Here is a 13,379-nt window from a genome sequence, read left to right on the forward strand (position 1 = left end):
TATTAGGACAGGGCTGGCCAACCCTCAGCCCTCCCTGGACTGCTTGATTGGATTGTGGCTCCTGAGGAACAGGGTTGGCCAGCCCTGAACCAGGACTTTAATTTGAAACCTCTAAGTTCATAAAGGTTTTTTCTCTTTGCATTCTAGACAGTTCAACAGCCCTCCACCACCCTGTTCTCCACCTAGAGCAAAGCTTTGGAACGGTCTGACCTCTAACAACCATCAGCATCTACGGCAGAGATGCCCAAATTCGGGCTTCGAGGGCCGGCGTCCTACATGTTTTCCAACCTGCTGTTGAAGCTCCTTATTGGCTAAACACACCTGATCCAGGTAATTAACAGCAGAGCAGGCAGGATTTCTGGAAAACCAGCAGGTGGTTGGTCAGCCCTCGAGGTCTGGATTTGGTCTACCCTGCTCTAAGGTTTATTCACCAAAGGTCTGAGTTAACGTCATCAGCCCAGAGCCAAACCGCCAAAGATTGTGGACTTACTTCACACACGTTTGTCTGTATCACAACAAATCTTACCTTGCATTCCTAAAATCTCTCCTTATGGAAATGACCATCAATGGGTGCTAGCTACCTCCTGTTCCTTTTTACCAAAGCTGCCATTAACCGGTGCTCGCCGGTCCACCAGCAGCAGCGTGGCGTTCAGGGATGTTACACCATATTAATTATTGACAGCAAGCACAAACCTACACATCCTCAATTAGCTTAGGCAAGCTAAAGTGCCGTCTGACAGCGTGGTTAAAAACAGTTCATTAACACTTCAATTTAGCCGAACATTTAATAAAACTTTTTTTTATTGTTTTTGTCAAAGTCTCATTTCCAGACAGAACTTACAAAAGTTATTTTGTTTCTACCACACAAGTTTACATTTTTGTGCATTTGAGTTTACATGAAGAATCTTGCAGCCTATCCTTTAAAAAAAAAAAAAAAACAGGTGGAAAAAAAGGCTGGAACAGCGGGAGGCAACAGCATAAATATCTGACGTTGCAGAGGGGTTAGATCAATCAGATATTTACACGTTTGAGTCACAAAATAATACGTCACATACAAAGAAGAACCAGTGAGAATGAAGATTTGATTCAGCGATCCTCCAAGTCAGTCAGTAGTCCAGGATGTGGGTTTATTTACAGATACTGCATGTGTTCAGCATTGAGTCTTAACAGAAAAGGATTTTCTTTTAAATGAAAAAAAGAAGTTGCCATAACCATTCAAAGGCAAAAAACAAAAAAAACAAAAACTTTTATTTTTTCTGACGGTTTTAGGTAGAAGTGGAAGTGATTACATTTGTGCACTGAGGTTCACAGAAGGTACCGAAGCGTCCATAAATGTCCTTGGCTCGAACAGCAAAATAGTATGTGGAGCCAGACTGGAACTGTGTCAGCGTACAGGCCATAGGGAGGGGCAGCGCGTTCACCTCCCCTATCTTCTTCCAGTGCTGCTGGGCGGAGCTGGAGTTGGAGTTGTCTTGGTGAAAGGCGTACAGGTGATAGCTCTCTACGGTGGCGCAGCTTCTGTCGACCTCCGCCACACTCCAGGACAACACGATGCCGGTTTGACCCGGCACCAGCTTCAGCTGCAGTTGTTGGGGAGGAGAGGTGCGTTCGGCCTCGGGGGGTAAGCGTGTAGGCGCGGGGGCGACGGGGAGAGCAGGGAGCGCTGGGGCCGGACCCCGTGTTGTTGCAGAGGTTGTGGGGCGGGGCTTGGAAGCAGCATCCTATGAAAAACATAGAGAAGTTTAGAAAGCAGTCACTAGAAGTCACTTTTGATGTGCAGAAAAAAAATGACGAAAAGTTGATTATTTTAGGCTTTTAATGTGAAACCCCTCGTCTGGATTAGTTCAGCATTTTCAAGTTTTCAAATCAACAACCATAATCCTTTGACAGAAGTTACAGGCAACTGTTACTCGTATGCGAATAAAACCAAACAATTAGATGTGATCTTAAGTAGTTCAACAAAACTTTTTAAAATAAGGAAAAACTGTCAAAAAAATAAACCTTCATTTTTTAAATGTAGCCCTGAAGAAAAAGTAGAGTCTTGTCTTTTTGACCAGTTTTCTTTTTTCCGAAAAGAAGAAAATGAAGCTTAAAATTGTTGTTTGAAGTATTTCCTTATTCAAATTTTTGTGAATCAGGAGCAGACGAAGAAATGCCGTTTGAATAGGAGATCATTTGTGATGGGCTGTAAGCTAGCAGGAGAGTGGCCGGTCTATAATAATGGCGGGTCTGAAAGGTTCTCTTTACTTTAGATGCCAGTCGCCAATAGTGGCCGGGCTCCTATTGCTATTGACACTTCTGTTACATTTGAGCTCTTCTTCCTTTTTTCCCCTCAAACATCAGTGAATAAAAACAGAAAAACCCAAACCCTTGGGGGCCAGAAGCTGCTGTTATTATTTGTATAATCTTGTGTGAATTGTTCTCCATTCATGCTCGAGTTGCAGACACATGTAATTCTAAATAAGAACTAAAAACAATAAATTCAACATTTTCTGTTGCACTTCTACATCCTCACCTGTGGGGGGCGATGATGCACCGTTATCTGAGGATTTGAGGGGTTTTGATTGGTTTTTGGGGACGACCTGGCTGCAGCGCCTGCAGATAAATCACAAAGATTTTTTTAAACACACACAAAAAAAAAACAAGCAATAATTGTGAATTGCTTTAAGTGCTGTCGTTTGTTTATGAATTAAACATGCTAGGTTGTTCTTACTGGTGGAAATGCTGGTAACTGGGTTGGAACGCAACGCAGGAGAAGGAGGTGCAACTGTTGCATTCTTCACTCCTGTCACTGCAAAACAAAACAAAAAAAACTCTTAGTGTCAGGATTAAAGACAGGAAAAGTTTTTAAAACAATAAATTCATGAAGGGGAAAAGGACTCGTCTTACCTTGAACATCATCGTCATCCTCGGTAAGGTCGATGACGGAGCCTTTGGGTCGTGCTACAGGCACAACTACTTTGGTTGGCGGGGTTATGGTGGTTTGGTTGTCTAAATAAGATCATCTTGTTAGTTATTAAGTTAGAAGAACGAAAGTAAGCAAAGGCAGAGCTTCCATCTTCCTCACCTGTTTTTGAAGTTAGAGACGTCCCTTGTGGGGGTCCTGGGGCAGTAGAACCGGTCGCCGCCGGTACAGAGGTTGCAGGTGAAGATGCAGAAGACAAAGCTCCAACCACAGAGACGGACTGAGCCGGTGTCCTTGCTGTGGTCACAGAAACTCCCGCGTTGGGAGTAGTTATTCCACCTGCACCGCCTTGGTACACAGCACGGGCCACAGAGATCTGGGTGGAGGACACCTGACCCGCAGAGGCCTGAATTGCTGGGAGAGAGGCGGCCGTTGAGCTGGAGACCGATACTGGGTTGGTCGCAGGAGAGGGCTTGAGAATGAAGGTGGTGGTGGAGGGAGTGGTTTTAGCCTTGGTTAGTGAGGTGGCCGCAGACAAGGAAGAAACTGGGAAGTTGACCAGCGTCCCCGTCTGGCCATTAACCGATAGCGGCAGCTGGATAACCAGAGGCTGCCCCGCAGCCACCATGCTGCTCCCGGGGGCCGTCTTCAGCACCAGCGTGCCCGGCTGACTCTGAGTAGTGATGCCTGTGGCCAGCGTGGAGACGTTGTTGGCGCTGGAGGTTATGAGCTGCAGGATGGAGCCCTGTGGAACCATGGCAGTGGAGGTGCCGGAGGTGGTCGAGGCTGCAACAGAGGCAGGTAAAGGTGCTTGGACCGAAACAACTGGGAACAAGCAGAAAGAGTTCAGGTCAGTTAGGAGGAGGACGCTCCATGGAGCAGTAAACGTGAATATTTTTAGTATTTTCTGAAAGGCAGATACAACCTAAACCCACAACAAGATGGTTTAGGACTAGGTAACATGAATAAATAAGGATCTAGACTGTCAGAGTCATGAAGTGGATTGATTTTTGTATTTGTTAAGACAAAATTACAGATTTTCTGCAAGCTGCTCCTGATTTGGGTGGCTTAAATCCATTTTTTAATACCCAAACAATTTTTAAACATGAATCAATATTTAGTCCATTCACACCAAATCCTAAATGTATTCAAATCATCAACCTGTGACTGTAAATCAAATTGGTTTAGAAACATGGCAGTGATGTCCAGAACTTGTTTAAATGAAAAACACATTCTGCTGCCAAGACTGAAGCCCCAAAATCTATCAACCGTCTCCGTTGTTCTCGTACAGACGGACACAGAATTCCACTTTGGAAAAAAAATGCTGCTACTCACCAGCAGAGCTAGACGAAGGAACGGTTGGAGTCTGCTTTACTTCGACGGTAGCACGGACCGGCCTGTTCAGAAAGATTGCTCATGCTTAGACTTGAAGACATAGGAAGCCCTTTGCGTCCATGACAGCACAACAATTGAACAGAAGAGGGCGTGGACACCTCGTTTTATTCCATTCAACACAGTAAAACAGCTTGCATGAAGGTTCAATTTACAAAATGGTTGCCCAAGTTTATGGTATGATGTTAAGGGGTTAAGCGGTTTGGAGTGTCAAGTCACCAGGTCTTAATGTCCTTCTACGTGTTTGCATGAAAGACAAAAGATTAAATACCGTTTGATTATTGTGCTTCATGACAATTGTCCCAGAATGCTTATGATTGTGTGACAGCCTCAAATTAACATTGTAGTCCTTCCGTCATATTCTCGAAAAAACTCCGGTCTTCTCTTGACTCTGAGTATCTCATTGATTACGTCACGAATCTCTCTCCACCTCTCAGTTGACAGTAAAGGAAACCGACGGTCAATGTACATCCTCATTGCTCTCCTCAAGTTTGTGGGCAGTGCCTCCTTTCCCATTAATCCAACGTAATTGACCTTTGCCACCCAGTCACAGTAGGTGTCATAAGGGACCAAGTAGCGGAAAAGGTAAGATGCGTAACGGTCAGGCCTGGGGGTTCCTGAGCTTCGCTTGCAGTTGTTGTACAACACGCTCTCCAAATGGGAAGAAATCGGGCGGAGTTTAACTTCAGCTCTGCATCTTCCTTCACTGAACTCTGCCAGCTTTGTCGCCATGGCAATCTGGTGTGAGACATCTGTCTCTTGCTCGTACCCCATGTCCTCTTCTTCCATTTCCACCTTGACAGACAGTGCAGGGGTCTTACCGAGAGAGGGTGCCATTCCCTCTCTGGGTACCTCAGGCTGCGGCTCTACTGTCTGCCGACGGAGCACGCTGTTGGAAGAAGAGGTGCAGTTTTAACTACACTGCTCTGCCTGCAGAAACGCTCAGGCTTCATATTGTAGAACGTCACAAGACTCAGGACCTCGACCCACGGGGGGGGTTTACTTTGAGGGTTCATAAAACAAATGTTTTATCATCCCGACCAATCTGTAGGATTTTGGACGTACAAGTGAGACTTAACCCTTAGGAGTCCAGGGTACGATTGGCCGTTTTTGTCTGAGTTGATCTTTATATTTTCACCATAAAACAGTTCACCTTGCCCTGGTTGGTAGCATTTTTTTTTCAGTACAACCTCACCTAGCTTTCCCTTTTTGCTACACTGGACCTAAACTTAACAAACCTTTTGGCTTTTAGCAGCTATGCAACTTTTTAAATGAAAAGGCAGCCAGTGTCTCAGCCAGTGTCTCAGACCAAGACTCAAATCACTTCAGCCGAATTCACATGACCGCATCTCAATCATGTTCAATTTTTGACCCAACGTTTAACGTTTAAAAATGCAGCCAAGCTTTTCCCCCCTATTTATATATAAATAGGAGATTTGAGCAGATCCACAAAGCAGTTTCCTGTCCAGCTTCACAAACAGAGTCACTTTACTTCAAAAGCTGCGTCTTTCCTGATCTTGATCACCTGAAGGCTGCATTTGCTTTTCAGCCTCCCTGTGTTTTAGACATTATCAGAATCTGTGTCGATGGGCACGGGAATGTGGATGCGGCCTCCTGCTCTGGGGAAAACCTGTCTTGTTCACACTAAACCATCTCCACCATCACGTCTGTGTGTCACAAGCTGCATTAGCTTGGCTCTGCTCGTCTCAAGGTGCGAGGTATACATGTTTGTTGTTCCCCTTTCCAACAAGTGCAGCAGGGCAGTACTGAATCAGTGAGCCCGGTTTCTGTGGGCGGAGTAATACCGTTTGAGCTGATCAGATGGGTCAACCCCACCCATGTTCCTGTTAGTGTTGGACAGGGCATGTCTCTCACAGCCCAGCGTCCATCTCCACTCCTCGCCAGTCTGTGGCACATGCAGGATGGGTGGTGCAGCACAGACAAGTGGGCCCTCTCCCAGATTTTTGTATAGGGCATTTGCTTCCCCCCCTTTGGGGCATCCATCTGCTCTCCTTGTAGCCGCCACATGCTCCAAACGTCCGCTGTCTGAGTCCATGAACAGTTCATATATATGCAAATATGGCACCCAGTATCAGGATAGGATGGCTGCGTAAGGTCCACGTTCTGTTGCAGTTTTTTCCAGTATATATGGTGGATTTCACAAAAGAGTGCTCGACTCAACCAGTACAAAAAGTCTCAGCCCCCATTATATGAAATACAAGTCAACTTGTCCTTCTTGTACATCGTCATCCTTTCATTCCTTGGCTGGTGATAATCCTGGCAGGCCTTTGTCATAGCCTTGAGTTCCTTCTTTCCATCATTTTTTGCTTCTTCTTCTGGGTTACTGATGTGAATGTTCCAAAATATGGACTGGAATCAGTTGGAATCTGTTTTTTTGTCATCAACTTAGCTGGTAGGGGCTTGGACAAAGGGTGATTTTGTCTCTTGTAGTTCTAGAAGGCTTGGCAGGAACACCAACGACATGTAGAGGCGATCAAAAGGCTTGTGGAGATCTCCATCTCTATATCAGTCCTTATAGTTCTTCCCTAAACTTTCATTTTTCGCAGCACCATCATCGATGTTGGTCCAAATTGTCCTGACTGTGTCAAAGCAACAAACAGCAAAAATACGTGTTTTGGACAACAGTCAGGACTTTCATCCACTTGGACTCCTGGTGTCCCCCATGGTTGGAACCTGCTCACTGCTGGGGCAGTATCATAATCCACCTCTCTCCTCTACGACTCAAAGCTGACGTATGGAGGAGTGTCTACTGTGGGCATCAGCAGAAACCTGGACCTGGTGTGCCTGCTGAGTGGTCTCTGTGTCTGTCCAGTACTCCAATCGCTCTCAGGGGTCAAGTTGGAAACTCATCTTTTCTTCTCTTCAAAAACAAATGATGGATTATCCACTTCACCACCACCATGGCAGTATTTCCGCATTAGCGCCATCAGCGTCAAGCTCAAAGATGAAAGGAAGCGCTTTGATCGTGTTCAACAGTCGCCTAGTTTTAGACACTAAACTAACTACACACTCACTAACAAGCTAACAAACGAGACACTCCAAACATGCAAAGTGTCTCAAATCTCTGAAGCATCTCAGCTGTAAAACTTTTCACTGCAACTTTCTTGAATTTGTTCCAGCAACCAATGGCAAAACATTTTTTACTCAACAGGACTGAAGGTGATTCCACATGTTTTGTTTGCAATCGCCGTAAGCGTTCAACTACTTACTGAAACAACTCTTCATCAGGTCCAGGACGTACGGGTAAACAACTAACATAAAAAAAATGACAACGGAAATGATTTATCATAAGCCAGGAGGAGCAAACAAAACCACATCTCAAAATTGGTCATGTGATTTGGGCGCTGTGCAGCGTCCGTCGACTCCTAAGGGTTAAAAGGCTGACAAAGCGGGGAAAAAAGGACATAGAAGAAGGAGTTTGGATTTTTGAAGGACGTACAGTTGTTTAATTTAGTCTGTTTTTGAAAATAGTGTCTTATAATATAGTTTGCAACCCGGGACAATGTCATCTATTGATGCTAACCCTATCAGTCCAGTATTGTCACGTTCTTACAAAAGCCAAATTTTATTCACACAAAACACTGCGCACAGACTGTACTGCATGTTTGCTTAAAAATTTGAAACCCAATTACTTTGTCACTTGACAAATGTTAAACTGGCACTGATGTGAAAATAGTGTTCCTCGTGGATTCATTCAGTTACTAGTTAAGTACAGAGCATAGAATTTAGTTTAGAAGTTACTTTTTTATGTAGACTTACCGCTGAGGTGGAGGGATGGTTGTAACAGTAGTAGTCTTGGCAGCAGTTGTTGTAGTGGTAGCTACAGAAGCTGCTGCAGCAGCTGCAGCGGCAGCTGCAGCAATAACCTACGCCAAAGTAAAACCAGTCTTTAAGAAAAAAAAAATCTTAAAATCTCACTTTAACTGCAGTAAAAAAAATTGTATCTTACATCTTGCTTTCTTTTGTTTTCAGATGCTTGGTTAGCCTCTCCAAACTTTTTAGCGAGTCGAGAAATCTTGGTCTAAAAGAGATGGGCAGAAATTGACAACGTTTTTGCCATGGAAAAATCTAAACGATAATACCAATTGTACAATGAACCTACTTGGAGTGAGTTTAGGGCCGTTTGATGTTTGCTGGCACAGTCAATTTTATCTACCCTGGCTTTTAGCTCTTGGAAATTTTTGTCGAAAACAGTCAACTCCAAGATCTTCAGCCGTTCTTCCACAAGCTGCTGCACAATCTAAAAGACGAAACCAGAAAATGGTAGAAATGACTGAGTTGGGCTCAGTAATGGGGCAGTTTTAAAATTCAAGTTAAGACATAGCAGGACAATTGATTGATACCTTTTCAAGCTTATGGTGACTGCCAGCTTTGGCACTGATTTTCAGTTCCAGTTGGGCCTCCAGTTCTTCATGTTGCATCTTGGGCCTTTTGCCTTCTCTTTTAACAGTCGGTCCGTCTATTTCACTTCCTTCTGATAAGGTGCGCTTCAGTGTTGAGGATGACCTCTTCTCTTGAGCTGTGCGCAAGACAATCCTTACTAAATGCAGTTTGAGTTTTTGACTTTTTTACACAGTAAAGAGCATGAGCATAGGAGCATTGTTGTTAAATAATGTTTGATATTAGTAACAGAGATAATGACAGTAACCAGTAAACAAATATATTGAGGGAATATCCAACCTGTATTAGAGGGCGGAGTTGATGATGGTCGAGACGACTTAGTCATTTGTCCCTCTTCACTTTTTTCCTTTTTGATCTCCTCTTTTACTAAATCCACCTCCATTTTTTCGCCACATTTTAACCCTTTCTTGATGCTGGTTTTTTTATTCTTCTCATCTTTTATGCTCTCCTCTTTGATATCCACTGATTTCTTTTTTTCCCCCTCAGAATGAGGTTTGGAAAGACTCGTAGAAGCTTTGGGAGAATAAGGCTTTCCATCTTTTACTTTGGAAATGTGGGGGCCAGGGTCCGTTTTTGTGGAAGAGTCACTTTCTCCCTCAACTGGTCGTGTAAATTCAGATTCCAACGGTGGAGCATCCGAGGACGAGGCTGAATCTTTTAAGGAATTATCCACTGATAGATGCTCTGTTGTACTCTTTTTTTCCTGTCAAGAGTATAAAACCATATTTGAAGAAACTTTTGAAGAATCTTTTGAACTCTTTAACCCTTTAAACATTTAAAATAATGTTTTATAATACCGAGTGAGTTTTGCGTAAGCTTTTTGACATTTACCTGCTTCTTTTCGTCCAATGGCGTCTCTGTAGTGTCTTTTTTTGGTTGAGTTGACGATGGCACTGAAGACTCATTTAATAGTCCTGGAGAAAAGTCTTTTGCCTCACTTTCTGCCTTAATATCGTCAAAGAATGCAGATTGGACTGGAGACCTGGGAGAAGTAACTTCTTGTTCTTTTGGACTTTGAGAGGAACCAGGAGACGGGGACAAATTTAGGGACAGGAATGGCGCAGGAGAATTCCCAGGGGTTTGAGAGTTGGGTGATGTTGCGTTGGGAGAGTTTGCGCGCGAGATGTTGTTTTGCTCTTTATCGTCCACTTTCTCGCCGTCTTCTTTGTGTGTGCCATTCATAAGTGGTGGTGGAGATGGGCTGGGCAAACTTGAAGCTGATGTCAGCAAAGTGCTGTGAAGGCTTTCCAGTTGCAGACGATCACTCATTTTCATCGTTTTCCTGGCCCGGAAAATTTTCTTTTTCTCCTCCGCCACGACAACTTCCATTGCTTCCTGTAAGAGCAAAAATGGATGCAAACAGCGTGATCACTCTTGCGAATGTCTAAAGCAAACAAAATAACTCTCTACAAAAGAGACCTCTAAGCTGCTCTAAGATACACCCAATATAAAAGGTAATGGGTGCAGAAGAGTCCATCTGGATGCTGTGGTCTTTTATAGAAAATTTGCTCACAGATTCACATAACTTCATTCAAACATAACTTTAGTTGCACAGCTGTTTCTTTTCATTTCTTTTCACTGTTGTCCTGGTTTCCAAGTGTAAAAAAAGCTTTTGGTTTTCATTTTTTAGTTGAAAATCTGGATTCATTCTTGAATACGGGCATTAAAGTTTAAAGTTCCAAATCTACATTCACTGTTTTTCTGAAAATTTCTCTGCAACTCAGACTCTTACCGTGTGTTCTCCAGCAATGCCAAATAACTGCATTACAAGTGACAATTCACTGAGCTAAAGGGGCGAGTTACAGGGCGTGTTTATGCACCAGTAGTTGTTATAGCCTCTTTATTTCAGAAGTAACATTTTGAATAAAACTTAATGTGAAAAAGCTTTTTTTCAAAGCTGTTCCAGCACTCTTCAGCCAGAAGTCTGCTGAAAAAGATCTGCCGATCATGTGTTGTGCCTTTGTTTTAAAATAAACAGTTCTAAAAATAGATCAGTGTGTGGTGTTAATACTAATAATAGTGTCATATAATAATGTTAATACTGCAGTTAAAAACTCCAGATAAAAGTTCTAGAAACCTTTTTATGTAAATAACCTTACTTGTAACAGAATTGATGTTTTTAGCCAAAATAGTATTCTTACTGTATTTTCACAAAGCCATATTTTATAGGTTAAACTATGAATCTTTATGGCAAACTATAGATGTAAGCATCCATCACTATATTTCTAAATGAAGCTTTACAACAAACAGTTGCACCCATGCAAATCCTTTTGTTAAATGTAAAGCCTAAAAATATGTGATTGTGAAATTTTAACTGGTGTTTTTATGGTTTAGCACCAATTCTTTTAGATATTATCCAGTATTCAAGTGTTTTCATATATGAAAGTAAGTGGAATGGTAGATAAATTATATAGTTAAATGTTTTCATATTGTGCCCTTGCATTTGTAACAAAATCTACTGTTGCCATGTCAACTTCCTGACAGTAACCGTTGTTGTCATTGTGTTGCTCTTTCCACATTTACACCTAAAATATGTAGGCAAGTAGAGATGTAATTAACTGCCTAATGACAGCATAACAACAGTTCAGATCTTTCTGTTTCACAGAGAGTACAGTGGAGTAGAACATTTTTACCAAAGGGAATTGTCTTGCTGCTGATCTTCCTGTACTATAGCTTCACTTTTAAGGTCAGACCCGGGCTCAAACATACCATTCCACATCTCAAAAAGATGAACACTTTACGTTTTTTTTTCCAAGTTTACAAATCTTCTCCTGTGATTCAGTGCATGGAGACAAATGACAGATCCCGTATCTAAACAGTAAGCTAGTTCAACATTAGCTTTAAGATATAACTTAATATAATGAATATATTATATATATATATTGATATAATGAAAATTTAAAATTAGATGCCCTTAAACATTGCAAAATATTGACCTAACAGTTGACCTTTTATTTATCCAGACAACAATCCAAAGGCAAAACAGAAGCCAAGTAATATAGTATCAGCAGTAACACAACTGTCTTCCACTGTCTCGTGAATCTATTGGTTCATTCCTAAGCCAATCAGAACAGACCAGGGGTGTCATGCTTCAAAATGACGTCAGTTGGTCTTGCAGCTCTGCGTTCCAGACCAAATGTCTCGCTTCTCTCGGAGTATGACTGTGGCAGTGCTGGCAGCACAACAAGGTTATACACAATGTTATGGTCTTTCTGTACATGGTCTTGTCTTTCTCACACAGTTGAGGTACTTTTTTAATTATGCAGTAAGATCATTTATCTTTTTGGCTATATGTATGGACTTGATAATTTAATTTAAAGCAGTAACCCATCTGAGAAAAAGGTTTCAAAGCTACGTGTTTCAGAAGATGAAGCGACATCTTTTGCTCAGAAACAAATAACACCAGTGCCTATTCACTCTAACTTACCTTTAGGCAAGCAGATTGATGGTCATGGATTTACCAAATGACGTTGAATCTGAAAAGGAAACAAAATATTATTTTGAGTAACAAAAAAGTGAAATTAAAATGTAACCTAGTGGCTACAGTAAATAGGAGGGTTTATATCCACATCATAGGCTGACATTAGGAGGTCTTAGTTTGTAATTAAGGCAACTACTTGAGGGAATTTAGACATCATTTATTTAGAATCTATGCTGCTTTTGTGATGTACTTAATAGACTATAATATTTTGGCTCATGGACTCACAGCCCCCTTAAAGGTTCGATTTGGTGAATGACTGTTGTTAGTGTTTTGGTATGTATAAAGAGCGTTAGCTTTGGTTTTCTTGAATTGCTGACCTAGTGGATCAGATCTGGAAAACAGCTGCAGTTGAACATTGGTCCTTTAACCACAAGTTTTTCTGTAACTTTGCAGGTTGCTTTATGAAAATGGAAAACGCATAGACTCAGTGTACACTTTTTACTGCAAAAGCACCACCCTGAGGTACTGAAGCAGATGCTTTAAAGTGTAAACCATCTCTGCTCTGTTCTCATCAGCAAACATGCCTCTTGCAATGAGAATAAAACTCCTGTGTATGTAATACATATTTCTAGTCTTAAAAAGTAAGGGCACGCGAAAAGCATTATATATATATAAATATATATAAATATGAATAAAAACACGACAAAGATGGTGGATGGGTGTACATAGAAACAAGATTGTTGCTCCACTCCACATTCCAAGGCTATTGCACACGGCACAGAACCTAAAGTCCCCCTCCCCCACCCTGCAGCCTCAATTACTGCGCCTGGATTTAGTACAGAAACTCAAAATGGTGGTTAGCTCGGCTCCTCGATGCCAGGCAAAACCCACTGTAGCTAGCTGAAAATGACAGTCAGATGAATCCGGTGGCAACGTTGCATCGAACATTGTAGATTTAATTTTAGAACAGAGGTTTTCAAATGCTGCTCAAGTCTACGGGATGTAGCAAGTAGAGACTAAACTCAAATCCACGACAAATAAGAGAGAACCCATTAGGATGTCTAATCTAAAATACAAAAAAAAAACCACATTTATGTATATATACATTAACCATTTTACAGTTTATAAATGAACTGCTGCTCATCCAGTATTGGATACATATGAAGCATAACAAATAGTACATATTACATGCGTACGTAGCACGTAATCTGCAGTCAAATTATCAATAACTTGTTTTTA

The 13,379-nt window shown here is 41.9% G+C and overlaps 1 protein-coding gene across 2 annotated transcripts in view; it reads right to left on the bottom strand.

Moving 5' to 3' along the window:
- Positions 1 to 783: 783 nt before the first annotated feature.
- atf7ip (activating transcription factor 7 interacting protein) overlaps positions 784 to 13,379 on the bottom strand; it is a 30,358-nt gene continuing 17,762 nt past the window's right edge. For both annotated transcript variants that reach the window (XM_011474379.4, XM_011474376.3), the window contains exons 2-14: positions 12,147 to 12,195; positions 9,551 to 10,054; positions 8,999 to 9,422; positions 8,662 to 8,837; positions 8,421 to 8,558; positions 8,268 to 8,339; positions 8,078 to 8,184; positions 4,241 to 4,302; positions 3,068 to 3,730; positions 2,890 to 2,991; positions 2,714 to 2,791; positions 2,516 to 2,595; positions 784 to 1,721 (exon numbers count right to left, since the gene is read on the bottom strand). In XM_011474379.4, coding sequence (XP_011472681.1) covers positions 1,266 to 1,721; positions 2,516 to 2,595; positions 2,714 to 2,791; positions 2,890 to 2,991; positions 3,068 to 3,730; positions 4,241 to 4,302; positions 8,078 to 8,184; positions 8,268 to 8,339; positions 8,421 to 8,558; positions 8,662 to 8,837; positions 8,999 to 9,422; positions 9,551 to 10,048 — 2,856 coding nt within the window. In that variant the 5' untranslated portion in view covers positions 10,049 to 10,054; positions 12,147 to 12,195 and the 3' untranslated portion in view covers positions 784 to 1,265. The remainder of the gene's footprint in view (positions 1,722 to 2,515; positions 2,596 to 2,713; positions 2,792 to 2,889; positions 2,992 to 3,067; positions 3,731 to 4,240; positions 4,303 to 8,077; positions 8,185 to 8,267; positions 8,340 to 8,420; positions 8,559 to 8,661; positions 8,838 to 8,998; positions 9,423 to 9,550; positions 10,055 to 12,146; positions 12,196 to 13,379) is intronic.

The sequence above is a fragment of the Oryzias latipes genome, chromosome 1 (assembly GCF_053564925.1).
Source record: "Oryzias latipes strain Hd-rR chromosome 1, Olatipes_Hd-rR_3.1".
Lineage (NCBI taxonomy): Eukaryota > Metazoa > Chordata > Actinopteri > Beloniformes > Adrianichthyidae > Oryzias > Oryzias latipes.